The sequence below is a fragment of the Cygnus atratus genome, chromosome 1 (assembly GCF_013377495.2).
Source record: "Cygnus atratus isolate AKBS03 ecotype Queensland, Australia chromosome 1, CAtr_DNAZoo_HiC_assembly, whole genome shotgun sequence".
NCBI lineage: Eukaryota > Metazoa > Chordata > Aves > Anseriformes > Anatidae > Cygnus > Cygnus atratus.
Window position 1 is genome coordinate 1,571,813 of NC_066362.1, and position 22,569 is coordinate 1,594,381.

General features: G+C 45.4%; 1 protein-coding gene across 2 annotated transcripts; it reads right to left on the reverse strand.

Annotated features, from left to right (window-relative positions):
- Positions 1-97: 97 nt before the first annotated feature.
- Positions 98-21,148, reverse strand: COPG2 (COPI coat complex subunit gamma 2). Of its 2 annotated transcripts, none has more exons than XM_035566572.1 (24): positions 21,041-21,148; positions 19,631-19,683; positions 18,892-18,972; positions 17,985-18,056; positions 16,826-16,905; positions 15,954-16,029; positions 15,453-15,545; positions 14,197-14,283; positions 13,002-13,159; positions 12,187-12,320; positions 11,375-11,442; positions 10,553-10,741; positions 9,600-9,695; positions 8,994-9,237; positions 7,959-8,034; positions 6,672-6,775; positions 5,699-5,824; positions 4,763-4,825; positions 4,500-4,639; positions 4,017-4,188; positions 2,961-3,058; positions 2,109-2,247; positions 1,600-1,698; positions 98-613 (listed from the first exon to the last, which is right to left on the reverse strand). In XM_035566572.1, the coding sequence occupies exons 1-24, from the start codon at positions 21,075-21,077 to the stop codon at positions 483-485; spliced, it is 2,616 nt and encodes an 871-aa protein (XP_035422465.1). In that variant the 5' UTR covers positions 21,078-21,148; the 3' UTR covers positions 98-482. The 2 variants fall into 2 exon arrangements, with proteins under 2 accessions (XP_035422465.1, XP_035422466.1); XM_035566573.2 differs by having other exon boundaries at positions 2,062-2,247; positions 21,041-21,125.
- Between the last annotated feature and the right edge of the window lie 1,421 nt (positions 21,149-22,569).

Here is a 22,569-nt window from a genome sequence, read left to right on the forward strand (position 1 = left end):
GCTTTGTTTTAAATTTATTAACAATAAGGGGCTTCTGCTGAGTAAACAGCCCCCGTAGACTGATTTTTCTGAATTGAAGACATGGAAGCGGACAGAATTAGAACAAGAATTTTCTATTTTATTAACAGTAGTTCATATGAATTCCAACCACTTGGACCAGTGTTTATTTTCTGTTAATAAAAATTAGTTTTGACAAAAATCCACTTCCGTTTTCTTACCACCTACCTCTTTTCTTTTCCCTGCTCTACCGCAAGTGGCCAGAGATACAATAAGTTAGACAGGAATGTGTAAGTGTCAAGGGAGGAGGGGACAGGGGAGAGGCTCAGTACCAGCCAGCCACTACTGTAACATCATACAAAATATTTACCAAATCGAGGAATAAAAACTACATGCAGAAGGACGGGCTGCGTGACAGCTGGGGAACGCCCAACTGGTGTTTCAAGGGCTGCTTCCACCACAGCTGAGGTGCTGGAACGCTCAGCTCAGCCCACAGAGGCCAGGATGACATCGACAGGCGTTTCTTCCTTGCTCCTGACCGTCACCTGCATGGTCACACCGTCTCCTAGAGCGAGCCTCGACCTTACCAGCACGTCGCAACCGCCTCTGTACACACCTGAGGGACAAAAAATATATATAAAAATAAACCACCGAAACATTTGACAGGTTTCTAGTGTAAGGGGCTCAGGAAGTGATGTAGTTCTGACCCAGGAGCAGCCAGCCTGGTGAGTGCGAGGCAGATACAGTCTGTGGCTAGCTGCATGGAGGGTGAAGTGACCCCAAAAAACCCCAAAGGTAACAGATTAATGCCCAAATTAATCACGTGGAGTCAGCATGAGTTGCTGGAGGGCTAGGCAGATTTAAATGGGCAGAAGCCAGGAAGTTGAAGGTCACTTTTAGTTTGGGAAGGCAGCACGCTGCAGTTGTGCTGGGGAGGCACAGGCCGCTGGCTCAGTGCCCCTGCCACGAAGGAAGAACAGTCCCAGGTTTCTGCCGGAGGGCTTGGAGGCAACAGGCTGCAGGATGAGCCATCTCCAGTCCCCCTCCGACATTACTACGAAAACAGACCTGGAGTTACCCATTCTGCGCCTGGAACAGATCCAGCCCTACAGTCGGACCATTATATGCCAGGTCCAGCGCAGTTTAACGACTGCATGAAGGTTTTGTGGAGTTCTTAACTTCCAGGGATTGCCCAGAAGCGTAAGCCTAAGCGTAAGTCAGCAAACAAAAAGTTGTGGGTACTGCAGGCCGATTTAGGATGAGTCTTCAGAGGCAGGAACTTGAAAACAAAGCGTTCATAGGAATCCACTTCCAAAATAACAAGTGGCAAGGAAATAAGTTAGGTGTCTTCTCTGGAAGTTCTTTGGAAGGCTTTGCTGCTGCTCCCACAGGCAGAATGCCTCCATGCTGAGGCACAGAGCCTAGCCCGAGTGCGCCCACAGCAGCAGGCTGCAAGACCAGCACCAGCTTCATTCAGCTCGCAGCTTTTTACAGAGCAAAACTTTATGGGAGCAGAATCCCCAAACCCGTTTCCCTTCATTGAGGGAAAATCTGTCTGTGTGGGGACAGGGAAACACCGGGCTCAGCAGCGTGAATACGTACCAGCTAAGTAGAGCGTGTGAGAATTTTTGTTCTCTGGCACTTTATCTGATCGCTCGCAGGGCTGCATGCCCAAGAACTTGATGATGTTATTGACAGCTTCTGCATTGAGGGATCGGAAAAGAAAGTTAGCTCCAGGCTGGTGCCAAGCTTTCTGTGAGAACTGGTTCTCAGTCAAAGAACGTTCTCCAAGCATCCACACGGCTTAATCCTTTTTCATTCGTGATCTTGGTTGCTGCCTCACCACCGCAGCTAACGTGTAACGTCCTGCTGCTGCCTTAGCCTAGGAACGCACCCTTCCCCTCAACAAGCCTCAGCATGACAGCTCTGCCAAGCTTCTGCTCACTGTAATCCCAAACTACAACAAAAACCCTCGTCACTGCGACGATGTCACATCGGAAGGCACCAAATCCTCCTCCTCCTCTTCCTACCACACTAATTATTTCCCCATCATGGCAGATTTACCAGGATTACTCCGTGGGTCACCAATAAACGAGGAGAGACCATCTCACCATCGAGGGTTTTAATTGAACTCAGCGCAAAGGTTTCTTCTTTCTCAAAGTCATCTCCCACTTCTTCCCACGCAGCTGCGAAGTTCGGCTTTAAAACCTTCTGGATGTGATCAGCCACCGTCACCTCCAAATCTTCCAACTGACAGAGAAAAGCAAGGGAGAGTTTCAGCTGCCAGTTACAGAAAGGAACCTAATCTTAGAAAGAGGGACAGCAGCGTTTTGCCAAGACAACTCCGGCATGCCTGCCTTTAATTTCAGGAGAAACGTATAATGCTATGCTAAAAAGCAGAGGAGAATATCAGTATTTACGGTGGTCATCTGCAAAGCTTAAAAACATGCACACAAAATGATCAGAGAGACAGAAGGAGAGCAAAAAATGGGGCAATTGCTTTTCAAGTCAAAGCCCGTTCTCAGCCTTACTGGACATGCAAGGAGAGAGGCAGCCTCAGAACCCAGAAGCAGCCTCTACCTCCCCCAAGCCCCAAAGTCAGGCGCTTTCCTGAGATCCAGCCTGTAACGCGCCGACTGGTAACAGGAACACAACAGAGGTGCAAATGCTTGGGGGGTTGAAGAAAAAGGTTGGGCCACGGTTCTGAGAAGGGACACCGGAAGTTATTGCTGCTTTCATGTCTACACCCACAAATCTCGTCTCCACAGGACACTAAAGTTAAACGAACTTTAGGCAGAAGCTTATTTTTGGGTAAGGATCTAAACAGTCACAAGCTCTGGGTATTTTGGAAGTGTTTCAGGCAGATCCCCTGATCCTCCTACTGGCTTCAGGACTGAAAGGAAACTGTCAGCCCAACGGCCAGAATCAGCGACAGGAAAAAAGAAAAACAGTCCTGAACTCACCACATACTCATCATCGTAGCCATCTTCTTCTGGCACTCCTGTGTTTGGGTCACAGTCCCGAACGGTGAACTTCATCGTGCAGCTGAAAGTACAAGCAACTGGGGAGGAAAGGGAAAGCCCTCACAGGTTAGTAGCGCAGTTTCTTCTGCCTGAGCCCTTGCTTCCCAAAAAGGATTGAGAAGACAATAAGTAAGCTCTTCCCCAGAAGATACAGACACGGCAGTGGTCAGAGCACTTCTCTGCTTCACTTAAAATTTCCCCCAGACTCCACGATGAAGACTAAATGAGGATCTCAGAGGAGGAGTATGCCACGGCCGTAGCGTAACAGGCACTGGCCCAATGACTTGCAGGGTGCTGCAGCGCAATCGGTCAGCACTAGCCACCAGCAGAAACCCTGCAAGGATTTCTGACAAGCGGATTACGATCCAAAAGCACAGTTCAGGGAATTCAGACCAGTTCTGATCTTCTCTGGTTAAAATGTTAACCAGGAAATTCACCTCGCTGATAAGCTGAGTCACGTTAAATCAACTCCAAATCCAGCAGAGTTCCTTTTGCATATGAACAAATTAAGAACGAAGCTTTATGCACACGAAAATCACTCATTCCTAAATTTCACAGTAGTTTCTAATTCTCTAGGGACAGGAAAATTTGCATGAGCTGAATTTGCAAAGGCCCAAGTTACCAGTCATTCGTCTCCACTTGTGTTTTCCTTTGACTGAGTCTGTTCCTGAGTACTACCAAGCATCCACGTTTTCAAACGTGCTGCTTTCATTGACTCAAGCGAACACGTTCAGTTTCCTGTATTACCTGCGTGCTCTCCAGGCCTCATTACCAACTCATTTTTAATCACCCAGTACCAACGATCAGTTAAAAAGCATGCACACTGTTCTGCACAAACAGAGGTCCTGCATAAAAACCAGCAAGTAAGACACGTGAGAAAAACAGCGCTAGAATCTCAGTATGCACTCACCAAATCCCACACCCTGAACGTTGTAACAGCTGTTCTCAAAAAGTTTTATTTTCCTCGCAATTTCTTTATTCCCTCGCAATCGTTACCTGCAGTGGGGTCATCCTGGGGCATGTGCACGAGGGTGTAACACATGCCTGGCTGGTTGTAGGGCAGGCTGGGTGCTGGGATGCAACAGATCACATCGTAAGCATCCGACGGCTCCATCTGCACGGTGACTCTCTCTAACAGCTGATCGTTTAACGTGTTTGTGCAATCAAACTGCAGAAGAATAAATTGAAGAGGACTCAAGCACAGGAGAAACATTTCCAATCAAGTTTTTCCCAAGTCGGTCTCACCGAACAGCTTCTCTCCAATTTTACCAGAATTCTCTAGCAGATGGATAGGGGTTACTACCCTTTTTTGGATCGTTTTTGAGGCAACACACACCCTCTTAACTTTACTGTGCAACTCCCTTAAGGGGGAAGCTCTCTTCTCCAGGGTGCAGTGGCAATGCTGTTCATACTACACCCTGGCCTCACTAACGGCTGACCCCCTACTGCACCCTCACAGGGGCTTTTAATTTCCCTTACCTGGAAAACAATGTGGTTTGTGAACACGTGTTTAATACAACGGACGAAATACTCTGTTTCTGCTTCTGTGAGCTGCACCGGTTCTGAAGACTTGAATAACGGACCCAAGCTCTTAAACTCTGGAATGGCTGCCAGTTGCTCTGCACAGAAAGGAGAAGACGACGACAGACACTCAGCGACAGGCTTGCTCGTTGCTCCCGCCTCATCTGTAGCGATCCTCCCCCTGCTTCAAGCACCGGACACCCGCTGATCTCCTCTCATACCTTGGAATATATCCTGACGCGAAGGAGCAACTTTCTCAGGCTTGCTGGTCACTAAGGCAATCTCTGTGATGAGAAAAGCAGAGACATCATGCTGTCAATTCCACAACGGGGAGTTTTAAATGCCTTTATAGCTCCACTAAAAATTCATTAGCCTGCAGCGTTTCACACATCCTGCTCCTTATCACCGCCAGCTCCTCACACACACGAGTATTTTCTGCTAGGCAATACTGGATTGCAAGGAGAGACGTTTGAGTCACGATGAAGAAAGCGCACTTTAGTCTGGAACAGCCAGCAAAAAGCTCACCACACTGACTGCGTGACTGCTCCAGCTTCAGCATACAACGTGACCACCGCCACGATATATGAGAACAGCAATTTACAAGACAAGCTGCCGTTTCTCAGAAGGCATTAACTTATTTACTCTGCGTGAGAGCACATGACCCATGTAATTCGAAATAACGCAGCTCCTATCTCCCATATCTAACAGATAGGAAGGGAAAATGAGAAGGGGGGAAAAAAAAAAAACCTTCTCTAGAAAGCTTGTGCAAGGTCAAGACGCAAGAATTGTGCAAGACCATGGAAGAAAGCCAGCGAAGTGACTTAGCGCTTCTGGAATGCACCTTTTTCAAACATCTATGAGCAGATTAATTCTGATGATGTACAAACTTCCATCCGATAACAAGACTAGGTGAATGAATAATGAAATCTTGCCAATCCGTATTTCTTTGGAAGAGGTTCTGTTTCTCCTCTGTGAAGATCAGGCAGGCTTACCTACACAAAGCCTGTGACAGTAAACTGTGAGGCGTTCAGCTGAGTCACCTCTGTCTTGGCCTGACCCCACTGCGAGGGCAGCAGCCAAGCTTACAGGCATCAAACATCATTACGGCAACACGAACGCTTCCAGTCTCTTCTATTTAAAGGAAGCCTGAGCGTTACCTGCTTTCTGTTCAAAGATTGGTGCGGTAGCCAGAGGAACTGTTTTCATATCAAAAGGTTTGTCGGAAGGCTCCAGTGTATACTGGTGCAGGGCTTTCTCCATTCCAGGAACAGAGACGGTCAGCCCTGCAAAGCAGAATCACAGGCAGAAGATTTCAGTGTTAATGAGGTTCACTGCCCCAGAATCAACAAGGTGCCAGGGTCTGAATCAGCATTACATTTCCATCCCTCGAGATCAGGTAAGGAAAATTATTTTAAAAGCTCTTCTCTGTAGCTCAGGCTGCAGAGTAATACTCTCGCACGGAATCTGGAGTTTACAACTACACAGATACGGTTTGGACTTTGGCTAATAAAAAGCTGGTAGAAGTACTTTCGCTTCTCAGTAAACACATACACACTTGTATACACGCACACGTGTGAAGTGCTTCAAGACACTGCATAGAATAAAAAAGCTGCTCTGAAGATGACAGAGACTAAGTTGCCATTCCAGAGTATTGGAGTCACAACAATTCACTTGAGAGAAGTCACATTGCAATGATCTTAATCGTTAAATACTTTGCTGCATAATCTCTCTGGCATAAACTCTAATACATTTTTATAACCAGCCCTCACAACAAGATATGTCATCCGCATTTTGCGACGGAGAAGACAGTGCAAAGGTTAAGAAACTTGTCTCAAGTGAAGGAAGAGGCAACGATGAAAAAAAGCCCAGCCCATATTCCTGCTCTATTTACCCAGACAATCCCTCCCATGTTTTGCTAAGTCTCCCATTCTCAGTTGACACAAATCCTTTGAGGAAAGCACTAGTGCCAGAAGAAACACATGGGTCCATTTCTTCCAGTTATTCTGACCCAAGTTACCCCCAGATGCATCACAGAAAATTATTCTTACAGCAACTAAACCCACCCATAATACGGAATGTGAAGTAACAGCTCACGCTTCAGGCACGCATACGTTTCTTTCTACCACTGACCATTAAAAATATAAGCAGCATTCAGGGCTATCTGTCTCTGCTGAAGTACATTCAAGTAGAACGTTGCTCTGTCCCGAACTTCGTCATCGCTGTCCATCATACACCTGGTTTGGGGAACAAAAGGACAGAAGGCAGCTTGCTCAGGACGTTGTGAGAGCTGAGCTGCAAATGGCACTGACCAGGCTGGATGCTTGACACTGCAGTGATAGTCTGAGCTCTCCTGATGGATTTGCAAATTGTGAAAAAAAGCCTTCAGACAACACGGTAACTGTCACACCCAGATGTACTGACCAGAAAATGTAAGATTTTAAAAGACGGGATATTTCATTCAGCTCTTTCAGTTAGAAGATGCTAACCTGAAGCTTGTATACAAGTGCCACGTTAGAAAAACCTAAGACTAAAGGAGATGCACCAAAACACCTCACGCACGTGGCTAGACTACAGAACGCACACCTGGAGCCTGCATTTTATGGCTAACTGCACCATGCAGTTGCCCTTTTTTTTTTTTTTATTAAACAGCTTTGTTTTGAGATAAAAAAGGAGAAGAAAAAGATCACGAAAATCATCGTGTTAAAGCTGCTTGCTATTTCATACTGAAAAAACGTCCGTGTGCTCAAACATTCACCTAGTTTTTCCAATTACAGCAGGTGCCTTACAAAGAGAGATCTTCTCCCCCTCCTGGCAACTCATTCTGTTTTTTCTTCCACATTGCTCCGGTCACTTGTCACAGCAGTTCTTCACCTGCACCTACGCCGAGGTTGCCTTTTTCCTGAAGCATTTCATAATTCGAATTATTTATTTCGCCACACAAGTCAGTCATAGGCTGGGTTTCTGGTACACTATAGTGCTACACACAGGAAGAATGTGACATTCACCGAATAGACAACTTAGGAAGGTTGGGTGGTCTTAGTGCAACGCACGCAAAGCTGCGGAACTGGACCACCTGAGATCAGCCACAGACATTTTACTATTTATAAATAACATGGACATCTATTTTCTTGCTTCAAAGGGATGCAAAAATGCACATTTATCGAATTACCGTAGATTTATTACCCACTAAGGAAAATTTTCACATCAGATTAACTGTCAGACGATTCCATGACCCATCACATCCTTCATTTACGCACATTCGGCAGCCCTGCGTTCCCACCAGCCAGGAAGGAAGGCAGCCACCCGCCCAGCAGACCCAGCACACGTTCTGGCCTGGTCTAACTTGCTTCTTTGCGGAGCAAAGCGCCCGGTGTCACCAATCCTCAGCCCATACACGGCACAGTCAGACCCACTCACCTCTGCAAAAGCACCAAGATGCTTGGAAGAAGGCTCTCATTCTGGGCACCAAACTTTGCCAGCGCGCTTACAGCAGCTGCAAGAGAAAACAGGGAGGCATCAGAGGTGTGAACGCTACGCGCAGACAGACTTCACAGCACACCCAGAGCGTTGTGCATACTGCTGTCCCGAAGTTCCAGTTACAAAGGTTGTCACTTCCACGCCACAAACTCGTTAAAGATACGGAAAGATTAAACTATTTCTATATTTTCAAAAGGAAATAGTTTGACATTAGGGACTAACAGGCCAAGGCCAGCTTGACCGCCCTACAACCCTGTTCCAAGAGAATCCTCTGCCAGACGAGGTTAGGTCAAGCTCCACAGCTTGTTCCAGTCTGTGGCCCCTCTACCCTTAGCAGCGGCTCACGCTCCTGGCTATCTTTGTTTTCCACATACAGATGCATCCAGTGGTGGGCAGGGCCAATGACTCTGCAAGGAGGTGAAACTCCTCAGCGATCACCTGAAGCAGCCTGTCCAAACTACTCTCATTTCAGCTCAGCTTTGCCTTCGATAAATTCCACATATACAAACAGAAAGTTCAATAAGGAAGTAGTCTTTACGGCCTTGAGAGTTAAAAAAAAAAAAGAAGCTATATGATGAATTATCTGTACAGAGTACGGTCTCAGAGGGATGCTTTCCATGTGTTCCCAGGTTACAAGTTAGGAAATGGTGACCAGAAGAGCTGTCATCAAAAACCAAACGCCAAGACCACCATACAGTATTTGTCAGCTCATTTTCCTTCCTCCCTCCCCAGCAGGGCTTCCTCCTCCAGCACTCTGGAGATCGAGCCAATACCTCTCCAAAACCAGGCCCAAAATGCGAAAAAAGACGCCACGCTCTAAAGGGTTTGTTGTTGAGGCCCTGCAGGAAGGAAGCATCAGTCTGCAACAAGCTTTTTTTTTTTAGTGGAATCCTTATCTTGTGCACGGGAGATTTCCATGCAAACAGATGATGGGCAGAAGTCAAGACATCACGCCAGCCTTTTAGCTCAACTCACCAGCCCTCACAGCCTCGTTCTCCAGCACCACCCTGTTGAATATGAAGCGGATGTACTTCGATGGGGACGGGGTCCTCGGCCCCTCTTTCCCCAGCAGGTGCAGGATCTTTGTGGCTAGGACGGTATGTTCACAGTCTTCGATGAACTCGCAGAGGTGAGCCAAGCCAGATTCCTTACTCTCGGGGTTCTCCTCGATGATGCTGATTATACAGTCCACAATGGCTCGCTTGTACTCGAAGCCACCCTGGGAAGAGCAAAGCAAGGACACTCACCCAGCAGGCAGAGCTCAGACTGCAGTTCTACACAGTTCCCCTCATGCTTCAATTACTTCTTTCCATTGAAGAAAACAAAACAAAACATTTGTACATAAACAGAGAAGAGGAGACGGGCCGGATAATCTAACAGGGTCTTCCCAGTTCCCATCAACTAAGAGAGGCACATCATCAAGAAAACTTCTTCAGAAGGGTTTTTAATGCACCAACTCTAATTCAGAAGCAGATTTCAGACAGGTCTGACCCACAAGATAAACGAGGTCTTGTAAGGCAAGAGACCCTTCACGCCGTCAGAGCTCCCTGCCCAGAACTACACGGAACGTTTCAAACCTACATCGTCCCTGAGCATGTTGGAGAGGAAGGTCATCATGACGCTGTGTTTCCGAGGGTATTTCTGGCACAGAGCACTGATAGCCTGTACTACCACTACCTGCAAAACAACAGAGAAGGACGTTAGGCACACGCGTTTGTTTTTCTGAGAGCAGCACAGCCTTCTCCCTACCTCGAACTGTCGCTTTGACAGATTACGTTCTTGTACAGGAAGGATAAAATCTGGTGGTGGACCCTCAGCGTGGATTGCTAACAGCTCTATGCTAGCAGGCTGCAAGACCTGGCTGTGCTCAAGGGGCTGCATTCAGGTGTCATATGGCAATTCCAAGGCCCACGCCTCCCCCTCTGCCCAGGGAGGATCCTGACCTAATTCTAACTTTAGTTACATCGTGTCACTAAGGCTCTTTGCAATTTCAAAGCTATCTAAAACTTGGTTCTTTTGCTCATACAGACAGTAAGGTAAAACCACCGTACAATAGTGGACTAAAGGACTTGGCAGGCACGCTGTGCTCCTCAAGGCAACTCCGCAGTGTAAGAGGGACAGGTACAGATAAACAATCATCCGTAACCACGTTATCACCTGAATTTACAGTGATTGAACTTAAATTAGTAGCGTGAACTGGAAGTTTCCTATCAGACTGAAGTCATACAGACTTGATTAAGACAGTTAAAATCCTTCTCCAGAGGCAACCAGAAGACGGTACAAAGTTTTATAGGAAACTGCGCAGGAGCCAGGAATCTACCAAATGATGTTTATCCCTTTTCAGAGTGGAGAGAGGAAATGGAAAAGTGTATTTTGACAGCTGAAAAACACAGAACCACACCTTCTGAATTTCAAGTTGGCTTTGCTCTATTAGACTAAGTCACCGAAGGACTAAAAAGTGGGAAAAGCTTCATAAAAACAAGAATGGGAGAAAAACCTGCAGCTGGAAAGAGGAGAGGCCTCCAATGCCACACCTTAAACTCATCTGATATTTCTGACACGAAGGAAGAGATCTGTTTCATGAGCCTGTCTACACTGCTCTCACTCCCTGTCTTCAGCAGGGTGGTGATGGCGAGGGTAGCAATACTGCGGTTGGAGTCCGTGATGAGGTTTTCCAGGTCCAGGTTGCAAGCAGTGACTGCAGATGGATGCTTCATGGCCACCTGTAAAGGAAACAATTTCAAAAGTTACGTGAGAGCAGCACCATCCTGCAGAGTCCAAAGCTTTCAGTGAAGCAAGTATCAAAGTCCTTGTTTTTTCAAGCACTGCAACTAAACCTACATCATGCGCTGCTGGCAGGATGCAATCAATGCATTTTGATTTCGGTTTGCATTCTTGTTTCGGTTTTTGAAATGAACTCCTCTAACTTAAAGTTACAGCTCATGAGTTTGACAGTCACATAACGTGACCCACGTCTTGCTCTACTTCTGGTGTAGCGTGCTGCTCTGAAACCAGAACGTTATTTCCTTCACACACGCCCTATCCACACTTCTCACAGCATTAAATATCTGGGGCTCTGCTTCCCTATACAGCTGAGAGCTCACAAGTTATCCAGCTACAGCCTGTTATAGCCCTGTGGTCTAGAAATAAGCAAAAAGAGCTTCAGCGAAGAAAAGATTTTTGTCACCCCAGGAAATTTGGCACAGAAAAGCCAATCCTCCAACACAGAGTATTTTGGAATACAGTAATCACACCAGCAGTTGCTGGTTTAGGTGACACACCATTAGGCACTGAAGTCTAAGTCTCTGAGCATCAGAGGAAGCCAGGCTTGTTTAGAAGATTTTGGAAGCACTCACTTTATTAAGGGTCCGTACAGCTGCGTATCTCAAGACAGGTTTGGGAGAACTGCAGAAAAGCTGCAGCACTGAAAATAAAGAATCAAGAGAAGTAAGCGACGACAAAATAGTACAGAGAAGAGACTGCTTAACAAAAACTGGCTCCCAGTACTGCCCCTCCAGGCACCCGGAATGTCTGCGGAGCAGAAGATGAGAGTCCTTATGCCCATACCAGATGAGGAAAGGGAAGTTGCCTTGTGCCAGCACTTTGATACTGAGAGGTGCAAATAGCAGAGTCAGAAATCACCACAGCAGAAAACCAAATGTGGTCTCTTTCAAAAAAAAAGGGAGTGGAGAGGGAAGTCTGAGGTATCCACATTCAACTATGCAGATGGCACGCTAAGCATTCGTGCAGCTCTATTAATAACTGATGTCTAGTTTCAACAGCTAATTAAGATCAACAGCGAATTTTAAAAAAAAAAAGCTGGTTTTTCACCTTATAACAACAATAGGCTGTCTGTATAGCAGTTAGTGACACATCTTTACTATCTCCTGTCCAAGTTCTCCTCTGCCTTCCTCCCACCTTCCCTTCCTGCAGCTGGAAAAGGGCAGGCATCACGCTGTGCCACCTCTCCTGTCCCTTCTGTAAAGCTCTGGATGAAGAGGAAAAAGGGATCAAGTTGTTTCCCAGCCAGAAGCCCCCTAAATCTGGGAACAATCAGAAAATTTAGGTTTTGAGTCCAGTACTCCAGTTATGCTGTACTGTCTCTACATCGTGTTTTACCGCCCTTTCTTTCAGCCATGTCAGCAGGACACAGGGCTCTCGGACCAACCTGAAACAGCAGGTGCCAGCTCCCTCGCTGTGCAGTTTGGCAGGTGGATGATTGCAGAAGCAGCTTCATAAATAACCATTTCGTGCTTATTCCGCAGACAGCTCTCAATGAAGTCGAAGAGTGGACTTTCATGTCTACAAAGAGATGACATTTCACGTTGTGATGCTGAACTACACGCAATCGTTGATGCTGTATTTCTGAGAACTTGGCCGAAAGCACAGTTAGTGCCCTGGGTCTCATGTTTCTGACGCTGCCGAACTCCTATTTGAGCAATAAGTTTCCTATTTACTACTTTTTTATTCTTTTTTAATTTATCTTCTACAAGCCAGAACTCTGGCACTCTACAAATACTTTATGGTTAATCATGTATCACGCACCACTAACAAAAATTTTCACTGACAAAAAATTTCATCAGGAGGTTAATTTCTCAGATAACTCCTCTGCTAGTATGAGATCAGAATAGAGTTCCTTTTGTTTTTATCACCGTAATATAGATAGATCCGTACTGAGTTTGAAAGACAACGAAGTAGGCAAAGTACAGAACACTCCTCTCCTCCAGAGATTATTCTGCAGTTTTAGTTGTACTCTAAAGTGAGTCCTGGTGTGGTGCCAAAACAAAAACACACAAAACTCACCACACAACTACCAGACAAACTGCTACTCAGTTCAGTCTAGCATTCTGCTTTTACCTGCGCTTCATTTTTAACACTACAGCTCTGTGTGTACACTTCCACACACTTAAAAAAGAAAATCCGAGCTACTGTTTACCTCAAACTACCATTAATTTTGTAATTCACACCTTGCTCCTTACTCACCCCTCTTCAGATTCCTTCAGGAGTTTGCTTGCAATTCGGATCAGCATGCAGTACGCAAACTGGGATTTCAGTCCGGACTTTGTGAACTTATTCAGCATTTTGGTAACTGCGAGGCGATCATTTTTTCTAAGGTGATAGAGCAGCCCCAGAGCGTGGTACTATTAGATCAGAAACAGATGTGCACAGGAACACATGAGGATATTAAATGCATAATGCAGTTGGAAAAGGCAGATTATCAGCCCTCTGTGTCTTACAATTGCTGTTTCCTAGCAGAAGTACCTTTTAATCTCAAATGATCTGAGTTTCCTGACAAATAACAAAGACCTGCTGTACTTCCTTTCCTTTCCTGCCTACCCTCAAGAAAGCCTCAATACATTTTTAAAGATCAAAGGAGTCATGAAGTTATTTTACTTCATTTTCTCCCCATTAAACACCAGAACTTCTAAGGCTTCGGCTTAACTATGATACACAGTAGCACTTGCTTTTCTAGTATACTTAATATCCACGGTACCCCAAGCCCTTCAAATCATAGTTGACCACACAAAAATCTTTGAGACATTTATGTTTAAAGTACAAAGGAACATTTCCAATTTCTTGCAGTGTTTTTTTCTTGTTTTGTTTTTTTTTCCATGAGACTGATTCACAGTAAAGCTTAATGAAGCTGCTAACTGGACAGAAACAAAGCTGGTATTGTAGATTTGCTTCTGATTGTTAGTCTTAAATAAATACTGTCATTTCCATAACTGTTTGGAATATTTATACAAAGATTTTCCTAATATGGCTATCCCAGATATTTGGGCTATTCCCTGCGGTCCTGCAATAACTGGCGAATTTTGTGAAGGCCAAGACAAAAGATACCGGTATTCTGGAAAGCAGCGAGATTTGTGAAAACTCAGATTCGAAGCCCTCCTCCTGCAATACCTACTGTGAAACCTGTCAGTAGCATTCCAGCTATCAAAAGACCCGCAGGGAAAGTGCAGAGGATTGCACTAAAGAGCCACTTATTGATTGTCTTGCACTAGGATTGTGGAGAAATTCATGGTTTTTGAAACTGTGGAATCATTTCCCTCAAAACAAAAGAATAAGGAAAAATGAGTACCAGTTCCTTTTTCTAAGTTATTATAAGAACTTCCAGAACACCATTAAAACCCTGTAGCTTGTTTACAGCTTCCTGGGGCAGCCCCCCAAAACATACCTGTACCATAATGTTGTCACTAGAAGCTGCTTCTTGAGCTTCGTTGATCCACCGTTTGACTACATCGTAACTGATCTTCATCATGTGCTGGAAGAAGCCACAAATTGAGACTGCAAACAAGCTGATAGCAGAAGCACCGTGAAGTACCGTGAGCCTTGTTTTTCAGTTTCACTACTTCAAGACCATCTACTGCTTTATTGCACACTACTGGTAACGAAGAATAACTCCCAGATATGTATTTAGGACACGTACAATAACTCCCAAGTTACATAACAGGGCACCTGTTTCAATAAAGCGAGAAGTAACTCTGAGATTTTGTTTATGTCCAAACCAGACAGGAAACAAACCCAGGGCAATCCATCTACCTGCTGCTAGTTCAGGAGGAGCCCTTCAGTTGTCAGTATTAATACAGCTTCACTTGCACCCTCGGGGTCTTGCACAAGCCCTACTCTACCCTATCAGCTAAACTTCTTAGCTCCTGTTTTTTATTTATTTATTTCCCAGTGCAACCAGTCTTGTTATCCTACGCACCTATAAACCACTGTTTTTCTTGCATCTCAGTCTCAGACTATCATGTTTTCACTTGCATTTTCTCCCTTTAATAAAAATACTAAATTAACAAGGTCTTTTCCAGGCTTTTCTTGTAAACAATGGAGAGAAAACACACAGCAAACTTCTTCACCTGGCTCCCCAACTAGATATTAGCAAAAATAATCTTGAATTGCAGTTGTACCAGGGCAGCAATTTCAATGATGTGGGTTTTACACAGCACAAAGCCGGCTGCTTTTACTTTCTGTTGCATAACTTAAATGTTCTTTCAGTCATCGGTGCTAATTCTTTCCCAACACAGAGCAGGCTGCTTTCACTTACTCTCAGCAAAACGATAAGCACTTTTATGGCCGTCAGTGTGCTTGACGTTTAAAAAGAAAGACAAGTCCCTCCCCAGACAAATCAATGTTCTACATTAACTACACGCAGAGATGACCAAGCACTTTGTGCTTGAGCCATACAACCAAAGTACTTTAAAACAAGAGAAGATCGAGGAAGGAGACAGAGAGACTACTTGAGACAAAGGAAACTCCATTGCTGCTGTTTATGTCTATTTTCCAGTGAGAAGACAAAGAGGAGTCCTATCAAAGGAAAGGGAGACGAAGAAAGAACAAAACAAAAGCCAAGCAAAGCTGCACATGCAGCGGACTAGCCTTCCCAGCCACAACACAAGGCACAGATTTACAACAATTTACTGCTGTACTTACTAAGGAAGACACCAGTGCAGAACTAGACACACTGGGGACTTTGTCCACAATGGCTTGCTTCATGTATCTCTCGATGGCTTGTAACATCGTACCCTGTGAGAAGAGGGGGAGAGAAAGCATTGATGCTCAACCCCTGGAGGTAAAGTATAAACGCTCAGACAAAAACAAATGCACAACATATTCAAAAAGCCCTCAGAAGGATGCCTCACCTAATTCTAAAAACACAAGGGAAACATCAGTGCCCACTCCTGAAGATTCAGTGACACAAAGCCCACAGCAAGGCAGTCTCAGAGCAGAAACCAGAACTCCAAAGCTCCTGATTTTTAACTCCATCTTTACAGCGCCTCAGCTCCAGAGCCTCTACATCAGCACAGGGCTTCGGAGCAGTCCTCCCTGAAGTGGAAGTTCCCTTTCTACTCTAAGAAAGCACCCTGCTACAGAGCAGTTAATTTGATTTTAAATACACTTTTCATCTCTCCAACAGAAGCGTTTTGTACTTACATCAGTGATCCTGCACAGTGCTCTGATGGCCGGGCCTCGGTATACGTCTTCCTTCCCTGTCATGTCTTTGGTCAAACTGAAATAATCAAGGACAACCTGTTAACACTTCTCTAGTGTCTCAATCCTTTTGCAACACTCCACTCCATCTCATTTACCTATCCTTCAAGCTGTTACCACATAACTGCCAAGATACAGTAGAAACAACTTAATAATCAGCTATTTGAAAATTATTAACATCGGATTCTATAGAAATAGAGAGCATTACACAGATATGTAGTCCATAAAATTGCTCAGCCATACAGCCGGTTTATTTAGCACAGCCATTCTTCTTTCTACCTCATAAAATTTCGTTTGCTGAACAGCTTCAATCGACAAAACCAAATTCTCTTAGCAAAAACCGTACCTCTGGAATTTGTTCTCACAACAACTGTCACTTCTACTCTGTAGCGATAAAAATTGATAGTTCAGTGCTGGAACGAGCTGAGTTTTGCTCTGTTTTCCGTAATTGTTCTCACAGCAAAGCGAAACAGAAACCACAGGTTCAAAACGTCAGACAAACAAGCAAAACAAATCAGCTTCAAAACATCAAGAAAAACAAAAGCATCAGCACCAATAAGGTGGAAGAAAAAAGAAAAGACAAAAAAGTAACAACCTATTAATAAAGTGTATATAAGTTTTTTTGTTTGTTTTTAAAGGAAAGCACAACAACACAGGGGGAAGAAATTAACACTTCATATGCGGCATGGAACAACTTGTTTTCCCTTGCTGTATCCTTGCACAATTACAAAAAACCCTAGTGGTTAAAACAAACATGTCAAAATGTAGCTAATTATTTCAGAGCTCTGATAGGGTAGCTGCAGAAAAGGCTGTACCTGCTTGTGACAATGATGACATCCTCAGAAATATTGGCCATCTCTTTGATAGTAAGGTAACACATTCGTCTAAGGGTTTGCTGTGAAAACAAATTGCAGAAAACCATTAAACTCACAGGCAATTATGAATGAACACTCCCTACAAGTTTTAGGGGTAAACCAGACACGGCACGCCCTCTTCCCTACGTCCATACAAAGTCATAAGCACACCAGTAAAACCCTGATTGAAAACTGGACACTGCTTTTACCTCCTACTATCAAACAAACAAATCAGGAAGCAACTAAGAGATGTCTTACAAAATGATAGGACTAACGGAAAGAAAATCTGTGTGTTGTTTATGAGCGAAGTGGCACACCAAGTCTGCAAGCAGAAACCTCACAATTACCAGCCAAATGCTTTAAAACTTCCTCTTTTATTGCAAAAGAACAACAGAGATATGCAAAGAGCACTGCCATTTTAATTCCTTGAAAGCAAATGACATTTTTGCACTAGAAAATAATCTTTCTACAATATGGATATGGGAGAGGTCACAAAACACGTTGTGCTTCCAAAATGTTCATTCTGTCTTTTGACAGTTACACACGGAACTCTCTTCAGACAAGTCCCCCCAAAACTGAAGTGCTAGCTCATTTTAACCAACGTGAATGAAATCCAACCCATGAAGCATGTTCTGCTAAGTTCTACACCCTCCGCAGAAGAGACCAGGAAAGGACTTTACATCGGGCAAAATCCAAAGTTTAATCCAACATTTTTAGGATGTTGTCATGTCTCTATTGCATGCTGATTAACAAATACAGCGAGTCGTGCTAGGGAATAGAACCACCTAAGCTACAAGCAACTTCTTAACTTTTGTTTTGAGAGCTGATTATTTGCAAGCGTAAAAAACATTCAAAGCATTATACCGATTGGTATACTAAGCCTTCCTGTCACTATTCACATTCTTTACAAGAGGAATTCAAAATAAACCACCAAAAGCAACCTGCAGAAGGAGCTGCATGTTGCTGCAGTCATTTCAGTCATTTGTTTCCAAACAGTGAATTGCCTTCAGCAAGTGGTTTGCTCACCTCACCCTCCTCCCACAGCCCAGCACTCAGCTGCTTTGTAATTACTGCAAACAAAAACCAGGGAGGCAGAAAGCGTTAAACGCCAGGCACTTACATCATTAGACTGAAACAACCTAGTCATTGCGAAAAAAGCTTCTGTGGCTTCAGTGGTTCCAAAGTGTTCACCCTGAAAAGAGAATACGAGAAGTGAGAGGAAAAATAATCCTATCATTATCCAGTAGCCTCCACCTTAGTCCCTACCTCTAGCACCTACTCACATCCCAACACTCTCTTCTTTCAAGACTTTTTCCTCATGTGAGGAGCAGTCCCTCCCTCACCTTGTTTCCAGGGAGTAAGGCCATCACTGGCACCGTTACCCACTTGGCTTCAGCGAGCGCCACCCGCAGCTGTACAGCGCCACAAGAGTCGGCCCTGTAACCTCTGGTCCCTCTTCTGAGGTTACTGTGTCAGCAGCTGGCTTTGCACCACGCTTCTTAACCACACAGTTGCCCTTGCTTGAAGAGGCACCTACTCGAAGACGACTGGTGCTAATGAAGAGCGAGCAGCACAGGTCATCCCAACCAGCAGTAACCCTGTGTCAAATACCGCCTGGCTCAGGCCACGCAGGCAGGAAACTTTTGTGGTTACCCAGCGTAAAATTCCTTTCCTTACCACGCTTCCAATTTCCCCACAAACAAAATGACACCTTATTCTCTTATCTCAACTCAGTTATTCCTACTTTAGGCAGGCAACCACAAATGACTCTTAATTGCTCAACAACAGTGAACACAGACCAAACAGCAGCTCGCACTTGGCACTCAAAAAAAGATTTAAAAGCTTCAGGGACGTAGACATACCTCACCTTAGTCAGAAAGGGACACACAATACTACAGCATAAGCACTCTATTTCTTAAAAGCTACCTCCTGAGTCTGACAGGAGTTATAAAACCTCTTTCGCAATGAAGGTTACCAGAAATAAGCCTTGGGAACACGCACTCTGGCTGGCAAGAAATGATCATTACCTGGTTCAGCAAGTAAAGGATCTTGGTAAGTATGTGCAGGCATCTTCGTGGGTTTATGGGGGTCTCATTAAAGATACGCGCCTGCAAGCGGAGCACAAATACTGTATTACACTATAATCCAACACTAACAATTTGTCCTTACCATAAAAACTAAAGCAGTTTGCTTTCAACCGAGCAGCTTATAACTTCGTTATTATTCTAAAATGTGTCCCAGTGAACATATTTTTGATGTCCAGTTCAAGTGTGGTTGATTTGCTGGATGGGCAGCAATCTCAACAAGAGACAATGACTCAGTTTACTATTTGGTACTAACTAAATAGCTTAAAATAAAAGCATATCTATAAAATTTCAACTCTGTTCTTTCCATAGCATCTGTACCCCAAGCATTACTTTGTACTAACCTGTGGGAACAGAAAATTGAAATTAAGTTCCTTCTTGTTGCTGTCTGTGCCCCAAAAGTATCTTATTTAATCACACATTCACCTCACTACTTGGAGGAACACAAAGAGAAACAGGAAGACCCATAACAGAGTATATCGAATGAGAATAGGAAACCAGGCAGGGCATCTCTTCAGAAAGCTCTAATTGCCATATGCAAAAAACTCATATAGTTTAATTAACTCTGATTTTAAATCAGCTATCCAAACTTCGCTGTTCACATTGCCTGCCAGTTGCACTGCAATTCCTCCTCAAGCTGCTAATTCCTCCCAATCAGAAAGGGTTAAGGTACTGTTCATACCTCCTGCAGCACAGCACTCTTCTCCAAATGCTGGAAAGGATTAGAGCCACTACCTGGACAAGAGAGACCTCTCAGTTAAAGAAACACATCCGTCACAAACGCCAACTATAAAAGCAACAGAAGCGTACATGCAGGACCAGCTCCTAAACTTCACAAAAACACCTCGATGCTACAATGACACTCCTCTTTGAATAACTGATGTTCCCCATCAACAGCTGTGAATCCAATTCCTTAAGCTGTATATTCAGAGGTACAGGAAAAAATGGGTGACAGGCTTTAAACATAGCTGGAGGGTGAGGGAGAAAAGTATTAACTACTGAGGTAGTTAATAACAGTCATTTTATATAAAGCTATTTGTTCTTTTTCTTCCTAGTCCCCTTACTTTATTCCTTCAGGCACAGACAGCACCGAACACAGCAGGATGGGGCTGCAGATCGGGATCCGAAAAACAAGCACACCACTAAGCAGGGCTACTCAGCAAACTCCACAATCAGCCTGGCTACGGCACATCACAAAACCACAGATCCGAGACTCATCTCCGTGCCGTAACTTCGCAACCTTTCAGCCACCCAAATTATGGGGTTGGGAAGTTATTTAGTGGCTAAAACCAAAATCTGCAGGAAGACTTCAAAAACATTTGGGGGCAGAGGGAGACAATGGATAGAGGATGGGATGGGTCATGGCATGAGGCTCAAATCCATCTCTTGTCCATTTCGACTCCTGTGCACCGTTTGGAGAACCAGCTATGCCAACTATTGCACATCTGGTACCCAATACAGTTTGAATCTCTGCTGGAAAGCGGAGGGAAGCCTTTAGTTTCAAAAGTGGTTAAGAGGGCCATCTTCTCTTTGAGATTTCTGAAGAACGCTGATGTTTAACTCTGAGCTTAACTCTTCACTCTGAAGGCATTTAGCTTCTTGGAGATGGCAATTCTCTGCGGGCAGCACGCTGACAGCAAAAACACCCCTCAGAACCCCTGCTGCACACACACAGACCCCTTCAAACCCTGCTCTTGACCCTTTTCCTCCCATAAGCACCTTTTAACGTTTAATTTTTCCATCCCTCAGCCCTCACACCCCCAGCAGACGAAAACTGGGACCGGCACGAGAACCGACCCCACCACCCGCTGCTCGGGGCCTGTAACGGGGCAGCCTCAGGGCACCACCAGCAGCTCCCTGCCCCCCGAGCCCCGACCTGCGCCTCAGGGGCTCCTCACCCCCTGAGGTGCCCGACCGCGGCCCCCCGAGCCCCCAAACGGCCGCAGCCGGGCAGGGGCTGGGGCCCGGCGAGAGGAGAGCCGGTAACGGCGGCACGGGGAAACCCAATCCCCTCAGCTCGCACGGCCCCGGAGCTCCTCAGAGCCGCTCCCTCAGGAACCCGCCGCCCACCCCCGCTGCCGCCCCGCCGGACCGGGCTCCTCGTCCTTCTTGTCCGCCTTCTTCAACATGGCGCCGCCACCGCCGCCGCCTCAGCGGCGGCTCCCGCCCCCTCTCCCCCTGCCGCCTCGCAGCCTGCGATCTGATTGGCTCATGGGGATGCCACTCAAGGCTCTTAGCCTTTCAGGGCCTTTCGTCGCGCCAAGCCACGCCCCCTCCCTGCTGCGGAGGGTCGGGGCAGGGACTGAGCTCCTCGCTCCCCCCCCAGTCTTAAAGGAGCCGCGGCGCCATTTTGTGAGGGGGTGTTGGACCCCCCCCCGACTGACAGATAGACAGACAAACAAACCAAACAAATATCTGAGCCCCTCAACAAAATAACGAATGCACATTTTAGCCAGATACTCTCATAAAGGGGCTTGGAGTTGCCTGAGGTGTTTCAGCAGCCATTTCAGCATGCCCTTGCTTCACCCTGTGCACTGATTCCCTCTGCCCCGTCCCTTCTAAAAATAATAAAGCTGAAAATGGAGTGGTCATAAATCATTAATACCTCTGCAAGGGCTTTCTGAATGATGTGGCGCAAATGGCCTCTCTCCTGGCTGGAAATGAGGAGACATTTCTTCTCACAAAGAGCGGTCAGGCATTGGAAGGGGTTGCTCAGGGAGGTGATGGAGTCAAACAAAAACAAAAACAAAACAAAAACAAACAAACAAAAAACAAGACAAAACAAACAAACAAAAAAAAAAAAACAGAAATTAGGATCCCCCCTATCATGGCACTGTTTCCAACAGCAATGGCCAACATGTGAGGCAACAGAGAGGTTTCTTGGGCGCCAAGTGGCACCAAGCCATTTGGTGGCCATCGTCCTTTTTGGGAGCCGTTGCCACCAGGCTTGGGGGTGACATGGTGGCTCTGGACAAGGGCAAAGAGGGTGTGGAATATTGCCAGGCTTTTTGGTGTCAAAATACCAAAATCAGCAGAAAATTGCTGAGACTGGGCTTGAGCGGGAACACGAGTTAATTACCAGACAGGAATTAACATGTACATCTTGTTCGTCTGGCCAAAGTACAGGACAGACGTTAGAGGTTTGCAGTTGAACAATAGGCCTGGCAACTACAGCAATTAAGTGATCTCTCTGCAGCAATTAAATGATGTCTCCTCGCATCCTGATGTTGCTCCAAGTAAGGCCGGAAAGCAACCTGTCTCTGTACTGAATGTTGGCCTCACCCTCTCCTCATCTTTTCTTGTTGACCAAACAAGCCTTGCTGAGAGCCGATCAGCACACGATAAATGACTTAGTCCCACCTCACCTGAAAGATAAATCTGGTATTCAGAAACCTCTATTCTGAGGATGAGAACTCCAATTTTTGGGCAGGTCAACAGGCCTGGACCGCTCTCCTTCCCAAGCAGGGATGCCTCGTTGGTAACATTCTTGCCTCCAACTCTGTTGTTACCTGGGAAAACATTGATAACTACAGTGCCGAACTATTAACTCGAGATCAATCATTGCAGTAAGTGAATTTATTAACGGCAATTCTGAATCTGTTATATCTGTCACCTTAATAA